The sequence below is a fragment of the Xiphias gladius genome, chromosome 13 (genome assembly GCF_016859285.1).
Source record: "Xiphias gladius isolate SHS-SW01 ecotype Sanya breed wild chromosome 13, ASM1685928v1, whole genome shotgun sequence".
Lineage (NCBI taxonomy): Eukaryota > Metazoa > Chordata > Actinopteri > Istiophoriformes > Xiphiidae > Xiphias > Xiphias gladius.
Genome location: NC_053412.1, coordinates 2,823,409 through 2,848,904, shown reverse-complemented (window position 1 = coordinate 2,848,904; position 25,496 = coordinate 2,823,409). Strand labels below are relative to the sequence as shown.

Genomic DNA, 25,496 nt, shown 5'->3' with positions numbered 1-25,496 from the left:
GTGAAGCAACAATCAAGTCACAACCACAACTGTTAAAAAAAAAAAGGAAAAAAATGGTAAAGAAATTAAAATTACATATATGACAACATGTGACAAAATAATTTGCAAACATTCAAAGTTTTGAAAAATGGCACTGTTTTGGGGGCTCTTGATGATATCTGGAGTCTTTCTGCCCCCGAGAGCTTCTTTGGAAAGCTGCATCCACACAAACAAAATGTAAGTAGCTTCATAATTAAGCAATTGATGCGACTTTGGTCGGAATCAATTGGTAAGATGGATAAAGAACAGAAAATAGGGCCCAGGTCTAAAAAATGGCCAGACTTATGTTTAATTGCTCCAGAGCTCTCCGTGTGAAAGCTGTGGGTCTGAGTACTCAGAGAGAATCAATTACAGTTTGCCTCCACTTCGCACTGTGGTGTGAATAATGGAGGCTTGGTGGCAAATATGCAGTCCACGATTGACCGCAATCATAATGACATAATGAAAGTGTGCAATAAAGTTACTTTGCCGCTGATAATTTTCCGCACAGCACACTGGATTTGATCTTTTTAAGGATGGTACAGTCTATCAAGCGAGTATGTGTGCCACAAAATCGAACATGCTTATTTGACGTGATACACCGGCCTTCCTCTTGGTCAACTTCACCCAGTAACCCCACCTGCAGCCTGGCCCAATGTAAAGCTCACACCTACATGAGAGAGTACAGCATGAGATCTTTTCACTAGGTTCCATTTTTCTCTTTCTTCGGTGACTTTCCATCATAAAATTAGAGAGCCGCGATAATGGATCCATTAATGATCATTAAGTGGTAACAATTACTTTTGCATCATAAAGACCGCATTTTTCATTACCTTGCAAACAGAACTCATTCGCTACAGATAAAGGTGCGTCTAAATTTGGAGTGGAAATTGCAGAAAATGCAGACACTCATAGTCATGGAGCGTGAGAAACTTTGGGGTGATAATTTTTCTATGAATGTGTGCTTCTAAATCTAAATTTGTAATTACAGTACGTACCTGTTTATCTTTATGCTGTTTGAACTTCAGTCCTTCAGCTTATCTTATCCTATTGCTGATTTCCACTTTGTGCAACAATAGTTTCAGTTGCTGGATTATAAACATGAAAAGCAACTGGTTTTAAGAAGCTGAAGCTTCAGCGCCATAGTGTTCTGAGGCAAAGGACGTGGTTTTACTCAAAAGCAGAATTCAGTACTGCGTATATGTTAAGTATTTCTCTCTGGCTCTGTTCTGACTGCTGCTTGTTGTTTATGACATAATCACATTCCTACTCCTTTTAATTAGAGATTTAGATTAAATGTGTGATGCAGAGCTCTGCCATTTTAGAAAGACCCAGCACTGTAGCTGGCTCGTGGATGTTGTTTGGTAACAGGGGAAAAAAGTAATCCGTAACTACCAACACCTATTATGAATAATTACATTATAATGACTTCCCATACACGCAGGGCGCTTTAAAATCTAACTAGCAACAGGTGTGGGCAATTTGTTATTGTCAAATTAAAAATACATGACTACGTATAGAGCATTATGCTCTGATGAATGCAGTAAAAAAACAAGCATGATAAAGCATAAATGAAATCCAGTCTACCGGCAATTTCTTTTTTTTTTTTTTTTGGACTAAAGCTTTTTTTGAAGTTTCACAGAGTTGTTGAAAGTTGATATGAAACATAACAACAGAAGTTTTCGGGCTGAATATATAGAGAAGTTATTCAAATTTCAGTGTTTTAATGGCACTGACACAGTGAATTGCAAGAAGCTGTCCACAATTTGTTAAGTGCCTTTGGACAACAGTTGCACAGAGAGTGGCTTTAAGGAATAGTTCAACATGTTGGGAAATATGTGTTTTCTAGCTGAGTGTTGGATGAGAAGATTGATATCACTCTTATATGAATGTGTTTAGCGTGGGATTAGTTTTGAATTCAAGTCATTTTTAATATTAGGTTGTTGAATGTCATTTCAAGTTTCTGAAACGCCGCGATATATGTTATGATTTAATCAGACAGGTGGCTCGACGGCCTAAAACAGTAACCTGTGGTAAAACAGAAGGCGTTTGTGTTGCTTTTTTAATCTCAGCGGTCTAAGATTTGCTAGAAGCTGTCTTCGATGACTTTGCAGGATTGAGCTGTTTGAGTGATTGTTACAGTCACCTCTGCTGTTTTTAATACAGCCGGGGGTGCAACACATTCTTCTTCTTCTCTCTCTCAAAAAAAAAAAAAACCCTCTACATCTCCTCTCCCGCTGCATCCATCTATCTCCTCTCGATGGCTTTCTCCATCTTCTGTATTGAAAAACCAGGTTTAATCAATTACAAAACAAGTTATGGATGCCAGAACAACTGTGTGTGTATCAAGTACTGCTTTAAGTAGCAGGCGGGTGGGGTTTACTGCATCGCCTGTTTCCAGAAAAGCGTATGAGCTGACTTTTAAATATATTCCCGTATAAATGACCACCTTTTCCTCTCCCGTCCTTGTACACCTACTCATTCATGCACTAATACACTTCTGCAGAGACACACATGCGATTATACACATCTGGCATGACTTCATTTGTTTCAACCTGGCTATTTTATTCCATTTTATTCCCCTTGTGATTTTATCAGTCTTTTAGCTGTTCTTTTTTTCCACTGTATCATCATTTGGTATCTGATCCACTGTTTGTTGGCCATGATCTTGTTTTGTTTTATGTTGTTTATTTCATGTTTACTCATTTATGTGTTTCCAGGTAAGATGTTTCATAAGCCTCTTAGCAGTGTTGTTTTTCCAATGCACATTAGTATTTGTTTCCTGATTGTAATGTGTCAGTGTCTTTTTATCTCTTCCCTACAATGCTTTAGCACTGTGCAAATACAACACCTAAGTTGAGAGAATTGCATGTCTCTCCTCAATCTCTCCCCCGCACTCACCACCCACCCACCCACCCACCCACCACCACCATCCTCTGAGGCAGAGCTGCAAGCATCTCTGTGTTTAGTTTTGTTTGCCTATATAAAGGCTCATCAATAATGCAGAGGCCCCTTACTCCTCTTCCATACGGTGCAAGCTTTGCATGGGCTTTCTTTTTCCCCTTCTGCTGAGCAGCAGAGAATACTGTTACACTTGTGCCGGGTTAAAACCGCCCCAGAATCCTAAAAACGAAATTAATCAGGAATTTGGAAAACAGCCTTACTACCACTCCGACACGAATGGAGATTTGAGAAATATTTAAAATTTTTACAAAGGTGATTAAACTGGCTGATTCAAATGATGGCGTGAAAAAACTAAGCAGAGATGGAAAAAGCACGGCAGAAAATGACAAGAAGAAATGATTGTGTGAATAAGCGAAGTAATAAAAGGTGAACGATTGCAAGATCAGATGTGGCTCAAAGTTCTATTTAGCCAACAAGTATTTTAACCTGAACGGCACCATATGCAAATACAATGTATGTCGGATTAAAAACCTCTGTGACACAGTATGAAATATCCCAATTAAATTCATCTCCCGACACTCTAGTCTGGCGCATTACAAGCGAGTCTGAGATGTGTTTCCCCTAAAAGAGACTCATGGAAAAGGAAAAAGACAGAACCAAGCCTCCTCTTATCCTTCTATACAACTTTGAAGGAAGAAACTGAAAAAGCAATTATCTCAACGAAAAACTCTCAGTACAGTGTGTCCGTTCTAGTCGACTGTAGCCCTGTCCTTTTGCTGCACAGGGCAGGAAAGGCCAAGGCTGTTTCTGCCCACTGAGATACTAGATCAGCGGTGGAGTTGAGGGTTGGTTAAATAGAGAGGGCAGAACAGTGTTTTTAATGCAACACACTGCAAACGTCAAACAACGCAAGCGTTTCTTTACGGGACCAACTAATGGGCATTGACTCATGTAGGAAACAAGTATATATATAAATTTTAAAAAATAAATATATGAAATAAATAAATAAGAAAAATCAACCAGAGCTGAGTCACACATTTCCTGCAAAAAATGATCTTATATTTTTTTAACGTGCTTGCTGTATGCAGCATCCCTTTCATGGCAATATACATTCTGGATTTTATGTAGGTAACTATTATGTGACTATTATGGTTATTTCTTATGTTTATCTCAGAGCTTCTGTGTTTGCACTTGTGTTTGCAGAAAAGAAATCATTTGCTACGCAGGGACCAATGAGTTTTACGCTTCCCCTTTGTTTGCAATAAACAAATGAAGTGGGAAGCAACGGTCATTATGGCTGAACAGACAAAAATAGAAACAATCTGCATCAACAGCAACTTCAAAGAAGGAGGACATCAAAGTCCGCCCCACAATGTTTGACTGACGTCTGGAAACCCACTACATTCATGAGTGTTGTGGACCGAAGATGAAGACAAGAGGTCATGGATTGGACTATAGGACTACAGAGTATAGGACTCTGTTTTTCATTTTACTTGAAGGGTTTGAGAGATTGTTTTATCTGATTTTCATTTTCTCACCCTGCTAAGACTTACATGTGTGGGGACGAGGGCAGCTGGGTAGGCCAGTTTGTGATGTCTCCACATCCAGAAAGAGAAGAGGACGACGGCAGCCAGGCCTATGATGGGAACCAGGGAGTAAAGGAGAGTGCTGAAGAGCTGGGGCTTCTGGGAAAATGGGTTGGAGGTGGCTGTGGGGAGAGAAAACAGAGAGGGCAGTGGAAAGAAGAGGAAAAGTTCAGAAGAAAGGACTTAGAACTGGCTTATTTGATCTGCATGGCAACAAAAGTAAAGCAATGAAATATCAAAAATGATGGACACTGACAGGGAGAAAACAGAAAGAAAAAAAGAAAGTAAAAAGGAAGATGGAGAGAAACTAAAGATAGCAAGTAGCATGCCTGATTGGCCTGACATTGTGCTACATCATCTCTAAGTGCAGCACTAACCCTGCTTACAGCTTACTGCCACTGTGCTTAGGGATCATATCAATGCACGCACAAACAAACACACTTGCACACATACACACACTCACGCAGTAGGATTAGCAAATCCATCTCGTGACATAACGTAATCCGCCTGCCAAAAATAACAGAGCTCTGAACTGTGTCTGACCCCTGCAGGAGTCACTTGGTGACGCCTGCTGGCTCAGCCTGTCCTCCCATCACAAGGTGTGACAGTCTGATTCGGCAGCGCTGTCAAAGCGCCGGCGCTCGGACGCCCAACATCGCTGCCGTCCTCGGGGTGGGGGTTGAAAAGAGGAAGTCAGGGCCGATGGGGCTGCACCAGCTGCATCATGGGACTCTCAGGGCGTTTGTCAGAGGCATTGTAAAAAGTTTTTCTCTACAGGGTGTCTGCAGGTTTCAGAAAGTCAAATTTAAAAGGAATAAAAAGAGACAGACTGGCCCGTTGGACAATTTAGCGGTAAAGTGATGACTGCAAGGACACCAGAATCGCCACTGGTGGGTCAATCCAAGCCAAATATTAAGTGCTGGTCAAGACAGTTAGGTATTCTTGCCAAAGAAATCCAAATACGTAAGGACACCCTCATCAAACCTGTGCCCCCTGAGTAACAACGCAAGGGTCCCATTATTTTAAATTCTGCGATGATTTATTTATATGCTAATTATCTTTGTAGACTCATTTAAGTCTTCTCAGTGCTGTTATCTGTCTTTCAATTTTGTTTTATCTGTTGGCTGATTTTGTTGTGTTCCGTCTGCAACTTCTAATGCGGCCGTCTTGTCAGGATTCCTCTTCAAAAAGAGGCTTCCAACCTTTTTTGGGACTTACCCGCTTTAATCAAGGTTAAATAAAGCTGGGCTACACTATACGGAGTGATAGCGAGCTCCATGCCAACTCTTCAGCACAGACTACCTGGAGTGGTTTTGGATTATACCAGAGTAAGTGAAGGTACACTGCATGTTAACACTTTGGTTTACGCTATATTATGTAACTGCGAGCTTCAAGTGAACACTTAAGAAAAATCTATATTAAGCAATAGTAGGCTTCATGCTTACATTTCTGAGCAGTGGTAAAAGACAAAAAGGTCCTAATCTGAATAGACAACATTTGACTGGAGTTCACACAATCAGACAAAACAGTTTCTACTGGTAAGATACATTTTTATCAAACCGCAACATGTTGCTCTTCAGGTGAGAACATTTGAACTCTGGCAGAACAAAATAAAGCAGACAAGTCTTTGTCAAACCTGGATTTTGTTACTCTTGTTGTCTTTCCTAAAATTCTTAAACATTTTTCAAGACCTGAACACCTCAAGGTTCAGTAGCTGGCAGCTGCCCAGAGCACGAGTATCTTACATCACACACTTTGCACAGGACTGTGTCTTCTACGTAAAAGTCTGCATGTTCTATCAATGGTAGGAAATACAGTTAAATACACATCTAAGTTTAGAAATATTTGACTAAACATATGTACAAGTACTGAGGTAAAAAGTTACTTGGCTACAGTTACCTGTAATTGAGTGGTACAAACCTTTATACACAAATAATAATATAAGAAAGGTGAGTTTTTAACTCTAAGACCACAAAAACAAGAAAAGAAAGAGAAAGAAAATCAACTCAAGGTGCGGCTGCAATACAAACCTGTTGTGAACCCTTAATGCTTGAAATTATTAGTGGAATGCTGCTGTGTGTGTGCATGTCGAACTGTACTCACTGTAGGCAGTTGAATGGTGCGGGTCGCTCTGTGGGGGTGCTTCAGGGGCGTAAAGGAACCTCTCGTTGCACATGTTGCCTTCACAGCAGCAGAAGAAAACGTCGGGACTCTCCTTCCTCTCCACACACTCGTTACTGCAGAGGACATGGATGTGGAAATTAAAACAAACAAACAAACAAACAAACAAACAAACAAACAAACCAAACCAAAAAAAACACAGACACACACACACACACACACACTCACAAACCAATCCTCTCTTTCCTCTACTCACACCGCAAAGGATACGAAAGCAATTTATTATTTTTTATAGTGTGAGTGCAAACACACGAACAAACACATCATCTGCATCTGAACAATGACAAATCACACTCAATGCACAAATGAAGCGGCGTGTGCTCACACACTTCTCCATGCACTCACTGCAGAAGACACTTTTTGTAAAAAAGCAGGAACACACACCAACACACTTTGAACATACACACAACTACACACGAGCATACACTCCTCTCCTTCCTCTCCATTCCCTCGCCGCTGCAGAAGACATGAAAGAAAAACATTTACAAAATAACTCCTACACATGCCAATATACAGACATGCAAACAAACACACATGTACGCTAACAATCTCACACACACACAAACACACATACACACACACACACGCACTCTCTCACTCACTCTCCCTTTCACACTAACACAGTCATCAGATAAAAGCCAAAGGAAGTGGCAGCCGCCCTCGACTTGCTCTGGACTCTCCAGGGAGGCGAGGCGGCGCCGTCTGAGCAGAGGTACCCAAACTATGCGGGCTCCAGCATCTACAGCATCTACAGCAACTTCATCGCTCAGGAATTAAAGGAAAACAGAGGCAGGATCGGCTCAGACCAGCATCTGATGCCAGGTTGATGTTCTACCAAGGAAGAAACTATAATAACACCCTCTATGAATATCTGCCTGCTGCTCTGGGTTTGGACATTTGGTTGCGATCGACGCATCAGACTGAGTCCATTTTCAGTGGAGATTCGCACAGCAATTTAAATTTCATCTGTCAGTGGTAATTAAAAATGTAGCCTTGTGCAAGTCATTCAGATGGGGAAGCACACAGAGGGACAAAAACTGTGCTCAAGGTGATTTTAAAGGTATTTAAGGTCGAGCCTTCCTCATGATGTGCTCGCATTGTCCCGTTTGAGAGACCTTGGCTGCTGCTTTGTGCCCAAAATCAATGTTCAGGTTTTTGGGAAGGACGTGAGCTAGGATTAAAAATAAAGAGCCAAGATGTTAATTTGCTCGTACCTGAGAAATTGATGAATACATTGGTCGTCTTTCGATATGCTTTAAGTTTGATTTTTTTGTTTTTTTTTGTTTTGTTTCCTGATGATGGTCTTTCCTCTCCCAAAGAGGGGTTTTAGGCCAGGATTTAGTTTGTTTAACTGGTTCCCAGTTACAAATTTTAACCGTCAGTATGTTAAAATTACACCAAAGACCTCTCATAAAATAATCAGCAGGAGTTAAGGATTTTTTTAAATGGTGGAACTGAAATAAAAAAGAAACTTAGAAATATACAAAAAAAATAAAATTAAATAAATAAATTAAAAAAACAACAAAACTATAAAAACTGACTGTGTATTTCTGACTGAAAACTGGTCAGGAAGGTTTTTAAACGTTTGAAGGTGTAAAACTTAATTTGTTTTAAAACCTCACCTGACTAAAGACCTGTTGATACCCTGACTTTGATTTGGTGATGTTGAACTCTTTTTTCGGGTATTACTTGCGGGATGCGTTAGCCGCGTACCTGTCGTAGCAGTTGACGTCGTCCAGCCAGCAGCCTTGCTTGACGACCTCCACGGTGCCGGAGACGTTCTTCCATGTGGCAAAGCAGTGCCGTCGCTTGTCTTTCTCGCCATAGCAGGGTTCGATGCCGCTGCGGTTGGTGCGCTCCTTCTCCCAGCTGGAGTTGTAGTACACGCACTCCTGAGTCTCCGAGCGTCCTAGGATGGCACCTGGAGAGGACGAAGGGGACATTCTTTAAATGTCTTTGAATTTGAAGGAGAGTGTCATTATTTAAAAAAAGCATCAATCCGTGTGACTTTTCCTAGGGGAGATCAAGGTTAAAAAATTCAGTTTCTCTATCATCATTTTTGTCAGGTAAAACCCTCAAACACTTGTGAAAGCAGCTTTTGAGTTTGGGGATTTACATGCTACTGTGGCTGGGAGATGAAAATTATGACTTGTTATTTTCCTGCTCTGTCACTGACAAAGAAGATAATTTAGTTTTGTATCGCAAGGACCTCTCTTTACAGCCTCAAAGTACGAGATATAGTGTGGTCGTAAAACATTAAGCAATAATAAAATCAAATTTCTGATTTTGTGGTACTTTTTTCGTTTTATCAGAGCTCCCCAGTGCTATAGAGTCAACATCTAAAGTGAAAGCCTTTTTGAGATGAACAATAAAAACCAGACAGGCATGACTGACAAAAATAATGTTGTAGGGGAACACACAGGCAAGGCAGAGAAACCTGAATCCTCTTCACAAAACACAGCTGAAGCAAGCCAATCGACTTCCCTCCCCGCCAAAATAAACTAGACTCTGATTTCCTGCAGGTGAACGCAGGGAGCGGGTTTTCACAAACCGATGTCCTGGGAAATGACTGTATGACAACTTGTCAGTTTGGCGTCGCTGCTGCCACTTCGCATCACCTGTCAGAGAGTTAGTCCAGTTTAGAGTGCTGACAAAGACTGAAGATAGTCAGCCTCTGATTGCTTCCTGGTGCTACAAACCAAACTGCTCGGACACACGGCAAACAAGGGTTGCTTCCAAAGCATCATTTTGTTTGTGTTCTAAAGGGGCAATAAGTAAGTGTTCCAAGATGTCGTTGTTGCATGTGTAGGTCAAATTATGAACTTCCTCAGGCTGTTGACATACGTGAAAAAAAAAGCAATATCACGCACTGTTCTCAATGCCTGTAGCCCTAATCAAAAAACATGTAAAAAGTACATGATTCCTGAGTTTATGGTTTATAATATCTGTCCAGTTAAATTCCATAATGAATATCATGTTCTTTTTAGGATCTGAAGTGTTAAAATGTGTTCTTTTGGAGTTAAATGTTGTATTTTATGTTCTAAAGTGTGATTACTAAGGGTCTATTGTACATCTATTTAGAGCTTGTCAGATGAAAAAACATTTGATAAAAACCTCCTGGGCAGAGCTATCGGAGCTGTTAGAGGACAATTTTTTATTTGTTTATTCTGGTTAGCTTTGTATACCTGTTTTATTCACTTTAAATTCCCATTTTTTGATTTGTCCACCCCGCTAGGATTTGCACTATTTACCAGCTTACCAGCTTTTATCTACTGTTGCTTTTAACGTCTCGAAAGTGCTCCCTAATTTAACGTAAAAGTGCAGCAAATAAAGAATAATGCTCCAATCTGTGTGATCATTACCCACTCTCCTCTGCCAGTGAAATAATACTACAGAAGAGAAGTGTCCTGTCCGCCCAGACTATGCCTCCAATCACAGTAACTTCCATATATTAGGGCTTAACTTAAGCAAGAACATGTATTTTTCAATAAAATGGCTGCTTAAGTTAGTCCAGTTTATGCCAACTCCCGGCCCTGGAATTGTGCAGGTCTCTTTTCATCGATATTAACAGCTGCAGATGGAAGCAAGAGGAGTGCAGCTACTTAACTGGCAGGCGAGGTCACCGTGCCTCTTAGCAGCACCGACGGCATTTTCTGTCGTCAAATCAATTTCCCATGAAGCCCCAAACTATTTCACAGCAACAGGTGCAACCGCGAACTGTCGCCCGTGTGATCGAGGGCAAATGGCTGAAGCAAAGGGATAGGAGAGGAAAAATAGCTTGGGCTGATGAACGAGTGGCGGCCAGGAAAGTCGTAGTATGTTGAAAATGCCGAAATAATTGGTCTAAAAAGCAAAGCAATCGTATTTATATAGTAACACATGTGAACACAGAAAAAAAAAAAGAAAAAAAAAGTATGGACCAGCTGCGAGTACATATGGAAGCAAAGGCAAAACACAAGTAAACAGACCCACAAAGCTATATTATACTGCAAAAAAATGTGCAAAAAAAATTTGGGTCTGCCCAAACGTGCACATGAGCATAAATGATGCCACGAGGAAGATTACATCATTTGACATGTGGTGCACGTGGTCTTGATTTCACTGCCTCCTACAGATGCTGTACATTTTTCATATTTGAATACTGACTGCACCAAACTTAGGTGCAAGCAAAGTATGCGAGTTCCCCTCGCTGCTTGCAAAATCAAGCCAAGGAAAAAGGAAAGTTAATTTCCTCTTTTTTCTCTCAGCAGAAACTACTGCCAAGGTGCCCTTGAGCAAGACACTCAAATCCGCAGAGACCCTGAAGAGTTGGTCTTCCTGTTGGAACCTTGAATTGTCTGCATGAAATACAGCAAGAAATAACACCCTTAAGAAAATAACACAAACAATACACACTGTATTGAATGCAAGTGCGTGGTGTGAACCTTACTATATCCCATTTTGCCTTTAGGGTGTTGTTTGCCTCCCGCAGAGTACCAACCACATCTGGAGGTTGAGTAAATAAAGATGTTTTGCCCTGATGATTGCCGGTGATGAAGGATGGATAATAAAAAAGATGGGTAGATAAATCACCTTAATGCAACAAAAGATATGGAAAAAGATTTGATGTTTTCCTCGAAAGACCCTGTCCTCAAGTAACTTACTGCAGTCAAATATTGCCGCATAGTGATGTACTGTACACTATGAATTAGTCTAAAAATGAGGTGCAAAATCCCTGGCTGTGTTCAGTGTGTTTATCCACTCCATCGGGTCCTTTAGCAGTTTAAATGTTCGTTGTATGGTGCCTGGTTTCTATTCTTTCTATTGTTCCTGGATGAATGCATCATTCCCTTCACTAGCCCTCGTGGGAGCTGAAGGCGCGAATGATAGAGAGGTATGCGGAGGTAAAATGGAAGGTTAGCTCATTAGCCACTTCTGGTGTAACAGCATCAGACATGCTAGCGCTGATCCCCACAGACGTTACATCGAGGTGCTTGGCATACACATTTCCATTTTATTCGGAGTGATTTACAATGAATGCAGAGGCACAATAAGCTCGAGTTCCTGGATCAACTTCATCACAAGCAACTCGTGATAATGAGTGCGCAGTAAACAGAAAACAGGTGAAACAAATATTTCTGTTGCCAGAGACCTGGTGAAAGATAAAACAAAGATGACATAACAGACGACAAGCCATAGTTGCTAGATATCTAGATTTTAGTTTTGAGAAGATGGGACCAACAGATTACAATGATTAATCTATTATTAAAACGGGTGCAGTTTAATTTTTTGTCCATCGACTAAATGTTTAAGGGACTAATTGTTACTTTAGCTTTGAGATGAGTTAGTTTCTGCTATCACATTTATGATACCATCTGTCCCCTGAGCAAAGCACTGAATCAGCCTGTTGTTTTAAGTGCTTCAGTGGCTGAAACTGAGATCCTCCCTCTAAATCAAAGGCTTAGACATAAAGTATATGCACTAAGACAAACTAAACTTTATGTAAATTGACAGTGAACTGATGTATTTCTAAATATGACAGTGTTCAATTTTAAAAACAGGACAAAGAGTCTGTCTTCTTTGTTCTTCAACCAAGGCGAGCTGCAACACCTCAAGAGCTCCATTGATAACGCCCCCGTTCAGGTATTACCCTGTGTGAGAAAGAGCTGAGAGCCATGTGAAGTGCAAATACAGTGCTCCGTTGTAAATGCAGCTGTTAAGAGCTCAAATCAATCACTTCTCTGAAATTAGTTGACAGTATAGGCCGGCTGCCTACAGCGTCATGTGCCAAAGGTGGGCAAGAGCTGGCTGGCACTATGGCGGATATGAAGGATGTAAAGCAGAGAAATCAATCTTCTGACTAAGTCGCAGCTCAGAGTTCACTAAAGCGGATAATGTCACCGTGTACAGAGCCTACACAAGTGATTGTGCAAGGACATACAATAGGGCTTCCACCCACAAGCACACATCCAGGCAATAAAGAGAACCGTATTTGTCTCCAAAAGATATTTCACGCATGGAAATGTCAAACATAAGTGGCACTTTGTTTGCTGTAATAAGGTTTGTTGGAGAGACACATCGAGAAGGAAAAACATCACTAAATGACTATAGACACATGCTGTAAATGCAAGGTCATTTTGTTAGTAATAATGATAGTAACATTTTTAATTCAACACACACTAAAGGAAAATGTCACAGAGTGTGAAAAGTGAAACAAAAGAGGAAAAGCAAAGTAACAATGGAAGGTCTTAATCAACATGTCCAATTACCACGGTGGAAGGTCGGTTCATGCAGGGGTAAATGGGCAAAGAAAAAATATCTATTTAAACTTCATATAGAGTGCACACAGACCGGTGTTACTGTGAGGCCACTTTTGAGAAACTCCCAACAATGGACCAAAGAGTTTTTGCAATGTATCATCTCCCACAAAAGGAAATGATTATCTGTCTTTTACCTCATAAAGATGAATATTTGCTCACAAGTCTCCCAAAAGAAATACAATCACTCGAATCACTGCAACACGTTACAGAATGCATGTTTTCGCCCTGCACAATTTCCTTTCCTCTCGTGAAAAGAAATGACCACACAGAATTTCATAGAAGCTCCCTTCTCTCTTCCAGTCATACAAGAGATCTATCAAGGTTAACTGCGACCTACTTTAGCTGCGGATATTTAAGCAATGCCTCCCCTGCACAACGTCTACACTCCCGACCCACTTCTCAATCCACTGGGGCTTTTTGAAAAACTGCTTCTCACCCCTCGCTAGCTGCCTGGTGGCTCTGAAAATTCGCTCTGACATTTTGAATTTTACATTTTGGGCACTTGGCTGATGCTCTTAAACACAGTGATTAAGCTCCCAATTCCTATAGCACCAAACTTACAAGAAGTAAACTCTAAGGGTGCAAGATATTCCTGCGACCACAGAATGATCAGATAAGGCTATCGGACAGGATTTTTTTTAAAGAACAATTATACTGTGAACAGGGGATGTGATTCACTTGAGAGTGTGTAATCTGAAGATGGAAAAGATGGTGAACTTGGCAGAGATGCTGCGACTGGTAGAGGTTACGGATTATCTGATGGTTCTGAGAATTCAATCTTTTGTCTTGCGGCCAAGAGGTCACATTAGGTAGAGGCAATTCAGAGAATCAGAACCTGAGAGTTACCGTGGAGGCCCTGACACCGAGAGCAGGAAGGCTGACAAACAGCCTGCTTGCTGTTGGCTGGAGTTTACCTGAAGCTTCAAAAGAAAACCATAAACACAAAATTGATTCATTGCTCTCAAAGCTTAAATGTTCAATCACGATGTGCTTTGAGTATATTTGCAGCGATGCCATGTACAACTAAAAAAAACAATAATGAAAGAAGCTACACAGGTTGCTGTAAAGCTACATTCATACTGGCAGAATATGTCAGCATTAAGAAGTCGTTCAAATAGTTTTCTTTTATATTTAGGTCTTTCGATAAAATGAAACCACTACAAAGATTTGAAATACCCCAAGCTGTCAGGCTGTCAGTTGCAAACCTGGAAAAATATTGGCAAGTTTTCAGACTGAAAATAGCACTGCATTAAAAAAACGATCAGAAGACGAGATACGATCGACAAAGTCTGGTTTAATTTATAAATCCATGAGTTTGAGGGTTTATCAGCAATTTACAGAACCACGAGACAGGATTTTATAAATCTGGAAGGTTTACACAGTGACAATCACCTTTATTCTCCATTTCAACAATAGGAAGGTAAAGGCACTTCACACTGTAAAGTGTTCTACCAGAAATGTAAACTTTTTTGCTGTGTAAACACTGCATTGATATTTAAATGAATTAAGATGCTATGTGTCTGACAAAGTTCTAATGTCTATCTGAACAGGGCCTTAGTACCAGAAGTTGCAAACATTATGTAATACAGCAAAAGATACAGGTTTGAATCATCTCCTAGAACATTTTCACTTTGTATGCCTCTCAAAGAATAGAAAGCTTTCCCTCACAAAAGCCCAAGATACAAAGTTTGGTTTTCGGAAAACCAAACCTTTTCTGCGCACAGATGGGCACGGCAATGAGATACTGAATTATTGGTTGTTTCCATTATTTCTCTGACCCACCATATTTCTCCAATGGTGAAGTATGACCATAAGCAATTTCTTCTCTAAGCATTTCCTTTTATGAGACAGTAAGTAGCCTGAGCTGAGGAATAGCACAAATTCATTTTCTTACTCAGATGACATACACTCTCTAAACCATCACTTCTATCTAGAATACAAGCCAGACTTCCAAAGGGGAAACAAAAATTGCAAAGGAGAAACTACATCAGATCCTGTGCGTTGGCACACTTGTAGCCCTCTCCTTTAGCCAAGAGAGAGGGCTACAAGGTAGGAGCCGCACAGCAGAGACAGTTCTGGTCTGATCTGGGGCCAGGCTAGTGAGGTGCGTGCTGGGTGGGAAATGACCACCAACCACCTGCCAAATGTTGGAGAAATTTCGACTAAGCCACTTTGGCAGGTAGCCAGCCAACGCGCAAGAGTTTTGTTCTCCTACTAAAGCTGGCTGGTGAAACAGATAAAGTGTGTGATTAATTTAGGAGTCCTTGAGCAAGAACAGTTTTGTTCCTCTGAGTTTTAACAGCAACACTAACTGTAAGGAGAGAAACAACAATATCTGCCAATCAGGCTGTCTTTATATAACCAAAAGTATACTAGGCTCCTCTCTTTCATCAGCTGTGTTAAAAAACGAGTCAGCCTACATCGTGTTCAAGAAAGCTTTGCTATGAGCTTTTTCCTTTTTCTTTATGTCACATGGGAAGTAATGCCTTCACGTTTCTGGTTTGTGTGCGTCATGCAGTAAAGAAACACCAAAGCAGTAAGTGCTTAGCTCCAAAGATGCAGAAAAAATTAGAGAAATTAAAAAAGAAACATAAATAGCACAGGTGGGTTTATTATCGGTCAATAATCGCATTAAAATGCGACATTTCAGACTCAAGAACTGTCCATCAGGCATGTTTTGCCTGACAACTGCCCAGGAATACAGGAACTATTATCCAATTTCCTCTCTATGGCTGGTCACAGGGGCAGGCTGTGCTGCACTCTGCTCTGTAGCCTCATAATGAAGTGGCATTTTGGCGGGCCAGGCCTGCACTCGGCACTGCGTGCACCAAAGTAGGTAAACAACTCATTCATCAAGGCTTTTTTTGTGTGCCTGCCAGGAGTGGGGATTGTTCGTTATGATGGAATTTGTTCTAAGGATCAACTTATCATCTGCGTCCGGGCAGAGATGAAATAGATTTGAGGTGATGTATGGGTGTTTGGGGCACTGGTTTGTGTGGGACTAAGTGCGACCAGCGCTAAAAACAAACGTGAGTGATGACTTTTGAATAGTGTTGAATAAAGAAGTTAGGCTGAGGCCAGGGGTCAAAATGCTGTCTGCAGAGCTGGCCTCTTGGCTTGCCTGCAATGCTTCTTGTTGCTGCTGATGCAATTTGACACTCCTCCCACACATATCTGGCTCAAGTTACAACTAAATACAGCTTTTGCATGTATAAATAACCGCATACGTTTAGTAGAAAACTTCTAACCCTAGTAGTGTTAACACCTTGCTGCACCCATTGAAAAAAATCAGTGGTAACGTCTTAAAAAAAAAAAAAATCTTCCATCCTATATACATTATAATCTGCACTAGTTCTCTCAAATGTTGTGCAGCAGAGCAGTGGAGGATTCTGAGTGTGTATCACAGAGACATGGAAGGAAGGAAAGAGAAAGATTTAATGTGGCTGCAAGGTGAAGTTGGGTTCAGTCAACAAAATTTTGTAAGCTGTCAGGCCTGGATTGGGTTACAGCCCTCAACAAATCGGGCTGAAATTTCAGGCCTATGTTTTCCTCTTCTTCTAAAGGTATTTGGTTAAATAGGTAACTCATATTTCTGTAAATATAAATACATAAAACTTACATGTTATTTTCCTGCAGGATTCGGGAAACAAATTTTTTAAAAGGCTATAGTGTTGAGGGACAAGAGTGATCAAGCACATCAACGGGAGCAAGAAATAATGTTCGAAAATTCTGTGAGAGTGGATGTTGATCTGCTCAGCCATGGGAGATCACATAAAAAAAATAAAAAAAAATTTAATGAACTAAATGTAGCTGTAACTCTCCACATCCGACCTCTTTTTTTGCACTACCACCATCAATCCTTTCTCCCTGACTCGAAAACGTGGGCACTGCTGGTTAGAGATGCAACCCACCACTTGCCTTTAGGGCAGCTCCTGGCCGGCTTGGATAAAGATTTTTTTACACCATTTATAGCTTTTTGACTATCACAGGCATTAGGCACCAGAGGCAGCATGGGAGATCACTGACCCACGGCAAGGTTATCACCTGAGTGTATACTGTGCACTATTTTAGAGCCCGGTGATGGATTCCCAAGTTCCACTGCACAACGTTTATTACGCAGTCAGCCTTGGTGCTTAATCAGTATTTCTGTGATGTGAAAGAACCTAATCATCCCCAAGTATCTCATGGTAATAATCATGCAAATGATTATAGAAAAGATGCTGGGAAAAAGATAAGAGTATAGATGAACCCGGAAACAATGAGTTTGGCTTTTCAATTAAATTATATATTTTAGAGGAAAATGTGGCTAAGTTTAATAATTATATTAATTCTGTATTTTTTCAAGCAGCTGTGGCAATCTTGTTGCTGTAGCTGAATGAATAAAGAGGTAGCAGTCTAGTCTGCGTATAGAGACACTCACAGTCAGACACTATTTTACAGTAGACTGTAATTTTACAGAGCAGGCTGGGTCTCGCTGGAGTGCTACATTAATGCTCAATCAGATGTTGTCGTGACATGGCAGGGGTGGTCGGGTTGGCTCGGGTGAGCTGGTCACAAAGACTGCACTCTTTCCACGGCCGGGAGGAGGGGACACGGTGAGGGGGGGGGCATTAAAAACCACCGCACTCAGCAACTGAATCCAATCCCTTTAATCCTCACTGGTATGCCCGAGCAACAAACGCCCATTGGTCTCCGCCTCAATTAGCATTGATGGGGCCGGTTGCTGAACAGGTAAGGAGAGTGCCTGGGTCTCTCGCCATGAATCGCCGCCAACTGTACCATTTGCACAAGGAGCACATACCAGCGTAGCCCCGTGTCCCTTGTGCGATGGGCGGCAGTCGGCCATTGCATACCGTACATTCTTTACAGGACGGGCAATTTAAAACGCCTCGTTATCTCTTGCAGGGTACTGTAGAAGGATCTGCAAAACCCCCTCTGGCTCCGCCATCCCACTCCCCCGTCCCCTCTGCGCTTAAATTGTTTGGATTTATTTGAAGGGTGTGTTAAGTGCCACTTGGGTTTAAAGCTGAACTGTGTATTGAATTTGCAGTGATATTGCAATATCACAAAGCCTGCAGCATGGGCATTTCAATTCATTTTTATAAAACAAGCAATCAATGAGTGAAGAACACAGGGGGAAGGAGGGAGGGAAACAGAGAGAGGGATACAAGCCATTGTATATATGAGGAGATTGGTCCTTTGAGAGTCCAGTCCAGTTCAGTGGGAGAGATTTTTCCATAAGCCACTGGTGTACAGCTACTGAATGTGTTACAAGCACACGTTGCAAGGTATTGCAGACACTGAAATGCCGTATGACCATTCGTATTGCAAATACCATTCCTGTCAAGGTAATCTAAATATGATATTGTGTTCACCTTCTGCAGCTTTGCTTACACAACAACTCAAAAGAGGAGAGACAGTCTTTGGGAAATAAAAGTATACAGAAAAACACTCTGTGGTCAAGGTTAGCCCACACTAGATCACAGGCTGCTGCTGATGTGTGTAACTAATGCACCGCCCCGTTCTGAGTCATCTCACATGGCCCGAGACATGTTGTCTGCTGTTAAATTATGTTCACTGTTGGCACTCGCCAGCTTCTCATTTGTACAAGACAAACCAATAAACGTTGGGAGTCAATAAATCCCCCTTTCATCCATCCAGCCATCCGACGACCTCGCTGACTCCCGGCTCATCTTTATATTTAGTGTAAACTAATGACACATACTGGTCACAAGGCACCATGGCCAAAATAAAGCACAAACACTTGTGTATTTTTAATTGAGATTATATTACAGGTGCAGTAAGCTAAGAATTTGACTCCGCTGATGTAGAGAATAACCCTAATGTTTCTGCAGGGTTTATAGCTGTGTTTATCAATACCAATGATGATGACTCAGTGATTACCAGGCACAGCTGAGATTTCAAAACTCTCTTTCCCGTTAATACTGTTCGGGAAGAAAAACATGTCGACCATTAAGTGTTTCAAGACTGAACAAATCCCCTCTCCACATCACTGGCATTTCAAATGGAGGCTGGTGCTACAAGTGAGCCACCAGTGTCAAAAGACAAGTAAGCTACAAGAGCTAAAAAGCCTCATAGTGAAGGCTTTGGCGAAAAAAAGCAGCGAGGGGCAGTTTTATTCTCGTCTAAGCAGACATTCCTGCTGGATTTCTGTTCTGATCTGCTAGCTTGTTCCTCTTTCAATTTCTGTAAATGTATTATTTCTGTTGATTACAGGACAATAAATGTCGGCCGAAAGACCTGTTGATGTTTTTACAGTTCACATTATTGCTACTCACTGCATCCTAAATGACATTTGAGGTTTATTAGATCGCAACACAAAGTGACAGCAACAATAGTTGCAGGATGACGAACCCACAATATCATGAGCGAACAGTGTTCACCCCGGCCTGCAGAGTCCCCGAGACACCGTTACCCTTTAGTGTTTTTGGTGATAAGAGGTCAGAGCGACCTACATGACATGGAGGAATTTTGGCAAGATTCGGATGAAGACGAAGAGGAGGAGGAGGCAGGAGGAGGGAGCGTAAAGCAGGCGAGGACCCTTGAGAGAGCCTGAAACAAGAGCATGATGAATGTACAGTTCGCAGTTTTTAATCAAGGATCAAAGCAGGGCCTCTCCGTCTGAGCAGCCAGTCTGTCTAGACTGAATCTCTCCCAAGCACATAAAGCAACATCTGCAGGATGCATTAATTACAGTAAAGGACCATTCAGGGCTGTTCTCTGGGGTACCGACACATCAAGCGGCGTAGATTAAGATAAAATACTCCTGTTTATGTGAATAGTTTTATCCAAAAAGTTACTTAGGTATATCTACAATTTGAGACTGAAGTTAATTACCAAATAGCTCAAACAATACAGGCTCCACACTAAAGGTGATGTTTTTTTTCAAGCCTAGACTTATCATCTTCCCTATCATTTGTTTTAATTTGAGTCAGTAATGGTTGCAGGGGCAATTCTTTGACTTCCCATTATAGAGGTACGCACGGTCTGCATTTACATTTTAGGCTTTTAGCTGATGCTCTTATCCAGCATGACTTACATTAAGCTGAGCAAGTAGGGTTTCGCTCGAGGACGTGCTGACAGGATGAATACCTGTAGTGGATTTCAAACATGTGACCTTTTGGTTACGGGGTGGACTCTGTGGCCTCTTGTCGGTCCTGATGACCTACCTGTCTCCTACAACTACACGATTAATCAAGTAAAGCCAAAGACCACAAGTATAAAATTACTGATCACAGTAACCGAATATTCTGTTCCATTAAAGCACATGGTAAGCCATACTCTCTAAGCCTCCATTTGTTTAATTTATGCTCACTGGATCCACAATAAACAAGACTATTCAGGTATGCAAAGATTAAAAGAATTATGCTCTGAGAATAATGGAGTCTGATTATCACGGGATTAATAACAAAAATTACAATATCAACCAGAATAATCACAATCGCCATTGTAGCCAGGGACAGTACCGCTCAAACCGTCTTCCTCAGTTTTCTTCCACCCTTGCTTCCTCTAAGGAGGTAAAAGCTGAATTAAATATGTATGTTATTTTAGTCCCTTCACTGCTTCTACACTGCAGTTATAAAAAGACTCAGAGCCTTACAGCATTTGCAAATAATCCTTTGCATTTGCTTTTACCTGCTTGCAGTATCTAAGATTTACCACATCAGATGGTATCAGCCTCAATAAAGTACTTTAAACTGGCTTTCAAACGATTTCCTCTAATCACCTCTTTGGTGCTTTTTCAGTGTATTGCCCTGTGTGGCAATACTCAGCCCAATGATACCAAGAACAGGTCGAAACAAATCACTGCTGCTGAAGAAAATCCCATCAATAGCAATAATGATGTCTTGAAAATTTTAAATTGTAGTGAAAGTTTACATAGTCATTTATGTGGTGGGTGTGTTGTAAGAAGCTTTAGGCCTTTGAAACCAACTGTCTTATTTTTAAATGGCTTCCTGCCATGTCTGCCATACATGATAAATAATCAATTATGAAGCTAGGAATTGATTTATTTTCAATGGAATTCGGTTACCAGAGAAACTTACCCAACATGTACACAAGTTGAGTTGAGTAATCAACTTTCTAAAGGTCCCCTGCACTTCTTTTTTCCTTTCTACTGTCATTTCATTTGATCTACGACTGTTTCATGCAAAATAATGGACAGTAAGTTGAAAGCAGTTGGTCAACATTTACCAGTCCACCACAATTTCCTTTTGCAAGAGAAAGCTTTGGCCCATTGTTGGGGTCAATGGTAAGCTTCAAAGTCCTTTTTTGGAGATTAACATTGGCATCCACCTTAAAAACACTACTTTAACTCATCAACACTGCAAATTCATCAAAGTCAATGCCAAAACTGTGTCCATGAACAATTACAAATGTAACAATTCCTGATTCTTCGCTTCGATTTGTCCCCAAAACGCAGACAAAAAAAGCATTCCTGTTGCACGCAGTGTGTTCACAGCACAAAACACCTGGCCATGGTCTAAATTTAACCAGTGCTCCAACTGGTGGAGTGTCATAATCTCCCCAGCTGGACCCAGCAACATGCTGCCTTTGGTCACCATTTTACCTCCATGAACACAAACTGGTACGGGGCTTTGTTTATCTGATGTTGAAGCACAGAAGGATACATGGCCCCGTAAGGAAGCAGTCTGGCTAGTTGGACCCGATGGGAAGTCGAGGCTACATCTGGCCTTAGCAAATACACCTGTGCTTTTGGAGCCTAATGCATAATGCAAGAGAACATATTAGAAATAGATAGGGGGGGAAAAAAAATGGGACAGAGCTGGTAGCCGCCCTCTGACCGCAAAACACCCAAAAACACTGCAGCAGAAGGGTATGGTGATAGTGGTTTAGTGACAGTTCAAAGTGTTTAAATATAGCTACAAATTACTAACCTTGCATACATTAAAAAAAATGGTTTTCTGTGATTTTGGCTACACTTCCTACAGATTTTACACTTCCGAGTTAATTTAAATAGTCCTCTTTGAAATAAATTATATGTATTTATACGTTTAACCAGCCACAAGGACAGAAATATTGAAAATACAGCATTTATTTATTTATTTTTAAATCGACTGTTAAATATTTCACAAAGGGGAGTCATTTCTTGTGCTATTCTGTTTGATTTAACTGTCAAACTGTCAGTGCATTTGTCATAATTTCTGATTACTTACAGTGCAAATAATCTGCTCAGCCTGCCGGAGTGAACATTAGTTTGTCTTTATTTAAGGTTCAGATTTTAATAATTGAATTTTATATTTTTAATTATTAAAAGTATAATCTCTTAATATCTTGCACTTGCTCACATTTTAACATTGATCTGATATTTAATGTTTCGTGGCGAGGGGCCTTCTAAAGCAGAGCTCCATCATTATGTGTTCAAATGATAAAACCGACACAATATCAGGAAATTAATCAGATAATTAAATGCACACTGGAGGGAAAAGACTCTTATCTCTTTAAATCCTCTATAGGAGGGTCAGAGGTCATGGTCAACTACAAAACATTGAGCTTGGAGCTATGAGAGATTTAGCATTTTGCTAAAAAGCACTTCCATAGTGGGGAGCGCTCCATGGCAGGGAGGCTTAATCTGGATGCAGATAAATTAAGCAATTCACCCAGTTAATGCAAGTGGTAAATGTTAGTTTTCCCGTTTAATGGGACAGAACACAGAGACAACGGACTAATTGTCCACTGAGTTCAGTTACCGTTTCAAGTTGAGTTTGATGTGTAGCAGAGCTGAAACTGAATCATCAGATCTGTTGTGCTGCTGAGGATTTTTTTTAAAACCAGAGCCGCTTCATCCTCGCCATATTGATGTAACCTTACACTGGCACGCAAGAGGATCAATGTCTGTGTGAAACTGCTGCAGTGTACAAAACAGGAGGCCAAATGCGAAGGCAGAGCACGAGACTCGACTTATCCAGCCAGGATATCAGGCTCAGTGGTGGAAACTTGCAGAAAACCTAAATGGACATTTTCCCGAAATTATCTGCCAAACATGACTTTTACATCAGAGTATGACCTGTAGAGCCGGTGACTGATTACTTGAGTTGCATTCACATCATGCCAGAAGAAGAGAGAGTCTTGTTGCTTCAACTTAGACCCATTTATACCCATTAACCCATTAGAGAAAATTTCATGGTCATAGGGTCAAATTGTTATATGACAGGCAAATATAGCTGTTATCAACCATATAAAAAAATACAGCAGATATCGCTTGCTGTAAGTATGCATAACTGACTATGTTAGCACACACATAATTGATCATTTGGGTTAGTATTTGAAGCATGTGTCGACACACTTTCAAAGTTTCTGACACTGAACAGGAACCATCGGGGCTACAAAAAAAATTCCCCACGTCTAATCACTACTAAGTTTCTCTCAGGCTTCTCGGGCTCATATTCACAGTAAATCTGACAGGATCTGAACATGCCATAGGGCAGCACAGTAAATATTTACCAATTTGCAGTTGAAGCTCACATGGGATCTAAGGCAGAGGTCACCTTTCAAACAGATGACCTGGGGCCAACATGCGCCTGCTGCAGCGTCACATTATCAGGTCCTTGGAAGTAAAATGTCACTTTCCAGTTCAGCACAGAGGTGTTTTCAAACTCAACCCAAAGTAGAAAAACTAACAAAAGAACTCCATTTACTATCCTGTCACATCAGCACTTTGGCAGACAACCTTGACCCACCATGTGTTACAGCAGCATTTATACATACAAGTATGGATCGAAAACACTGGGCAGCTGCTGAATGCAACATTAAACCGGGTCAAATTTCACATTCATGCCTCTTTTTTAGTGAGCACGGACACCTCCTCTTATATCAATATCAATAATGAAAGCAAGTTATGTCTGCTTTTAGGGCTTTGTTATGCAACTTTGAATATTCATAAACATCCAAAAATCCTGTTACGGAAATCTAATGAACTGCATATAGCACGCTAATAATAATGCCATTCATTACCAAAAACACTTGACATTGGCTGGGCACAATTTCTTAGAACATATGAATATTCAGGGCTGCAACTAATAATTAATTTTCTCACTGATTAATTTGCAAAATACTTTGTAAAGTAACTGATTGCTTGGTCTCTAAAATGTCAGAAAATGGTGAAAAATAGCGATCGCAAGTTCCCAGAGCCTATCATGATATCTTCTAATTGCATGTTTTGTCCAAGAAACAGTTAAAAATGCAATGATATGTGAATATGCAGAGTTGGTGACCGCTGGACAAAGCCCTCACCCCTTACCGTTAAGGAATTGTATCATTTCAGTTTGAACAAAACTAAAACACAGTGTCACTTAAATTGTCAGTTGCCGAACAACTGCAGTTTTTACAGACATGATCCTCTGCACTTTGAGGTCTTCGAATAGAAATCTCAATGTTAACTTTTTGGCATGTTGCAATAAGCCTCATCAAATAAAATCACTCTGGCCTAAGTGCCGTGTCCATATCTGAGGTTTCCCGTGTCGCCTTGAGACGTGCCAATTCAACTTGGATTTCATAGAGGATTATTATTCCTCAAGTAGGAACCGTTCGTTTCCCCACTTCAGACAGTAATGAGCTAGCGGAATAATCATCTGCTGCACTGTGCAATACAGACAGCACCTGGCTCACACTCTAACCCACCCCAACTATTACCGTATTTGAGAAGCCTTTTAATTTCTACTCAAACTCTCAAAGACAGCCCAGGGGTTTCTGTTAAAGGACAATTCCGCTGTGGCTTGAGATTTAATTTTACCCTTGCCATTTCTAAAGTCTTAACTGCTTTTATAAAAAGGTACATGGGATATTTCATAAGCCAGGTCATTCACTACCATTCACCTCCAAACGGCACAGAAAATCCGGTTTTGTTAAGTTGCACAAGCAAGCAAACAATTGGCAATAACATTTTCACTTTTGAGAGAAGCCTGTAAACAACAGGAAAAATCCTGCCTCGGGGTCCGATTTTTGTTTTCCTTTACCAATTATTCTTTCCACCCATAAAAATTTCTGTGGTTATGCTAAGCTCTGCATCCTGTCATCACAACAAAGTCAAACCAACAGATAAAGTGATTAACAAAGCGAAACTCTTGCTGCGTGCAAGGTCGTTTGTGTTAGCAGCATGGACATGTTGGTATGTGGGTCCAAAAGGAAGTTAAATGCACTGCGTAACTATCTGAAACCTTTCTGCCTTGTGATGAAGTGCATTACAACAAATGCAGGTATCACAATACCTGTCTCAGTTTCCCAAAGGCATTTACACTTGGTTTGACTCATTTCACAAACTGCCTGGTCATAAATGTGGAATATTTGTTTTTATGTGACTGTCTCTTTTGAGAGGTAGAACAGGTTCACTGAGGCCTTGAGGTCCTCTGTAGCCTTAATTCCCATGGGCTGGATCCTTTTGAACATCGAGCCCATAAACTATGAAAAAATCTCTATAATTAAATCCAAAACAAACAGTGATCTTAACATTACAAGCTTCAAACTGCTG

At 40.8% G+C, this 25,496-nt stretch overlaps 1 protein-coding gene across 1 annotated transcript in view; it reads right to left on the bottom strand.

Annotated features, from left to right (window-relative positions):
- The window catches only part of LOC120798097 (activin receptor type-2A), a 41,241-nt gene that overhangs the window by 13,721 nt on the left and 2,024 nt on the right, over positions 1 to 25,496 (bottom strand). Inside the window, exons 2-4 of the mRNA XM_040142129.1 lie at positions 8,403 to 8,610; positions 6,612 to 6,745; positions 4,476 to 4,630 (exon numbers count right to left, since the gene is read on the bottom strand). Coding sequence (XP_039998063.1) covers positions 4,476 to 4,630; positions 6,612 to 6,745; positions 8,403 to 8,610 — 497 coding nt within the window. The remainder of the gene's footprint in view (positions 1 to 4,475; positions 4,631 to 6,611; positions 6,746 to 8,402; positions 8,611 to 25,496) is intronic.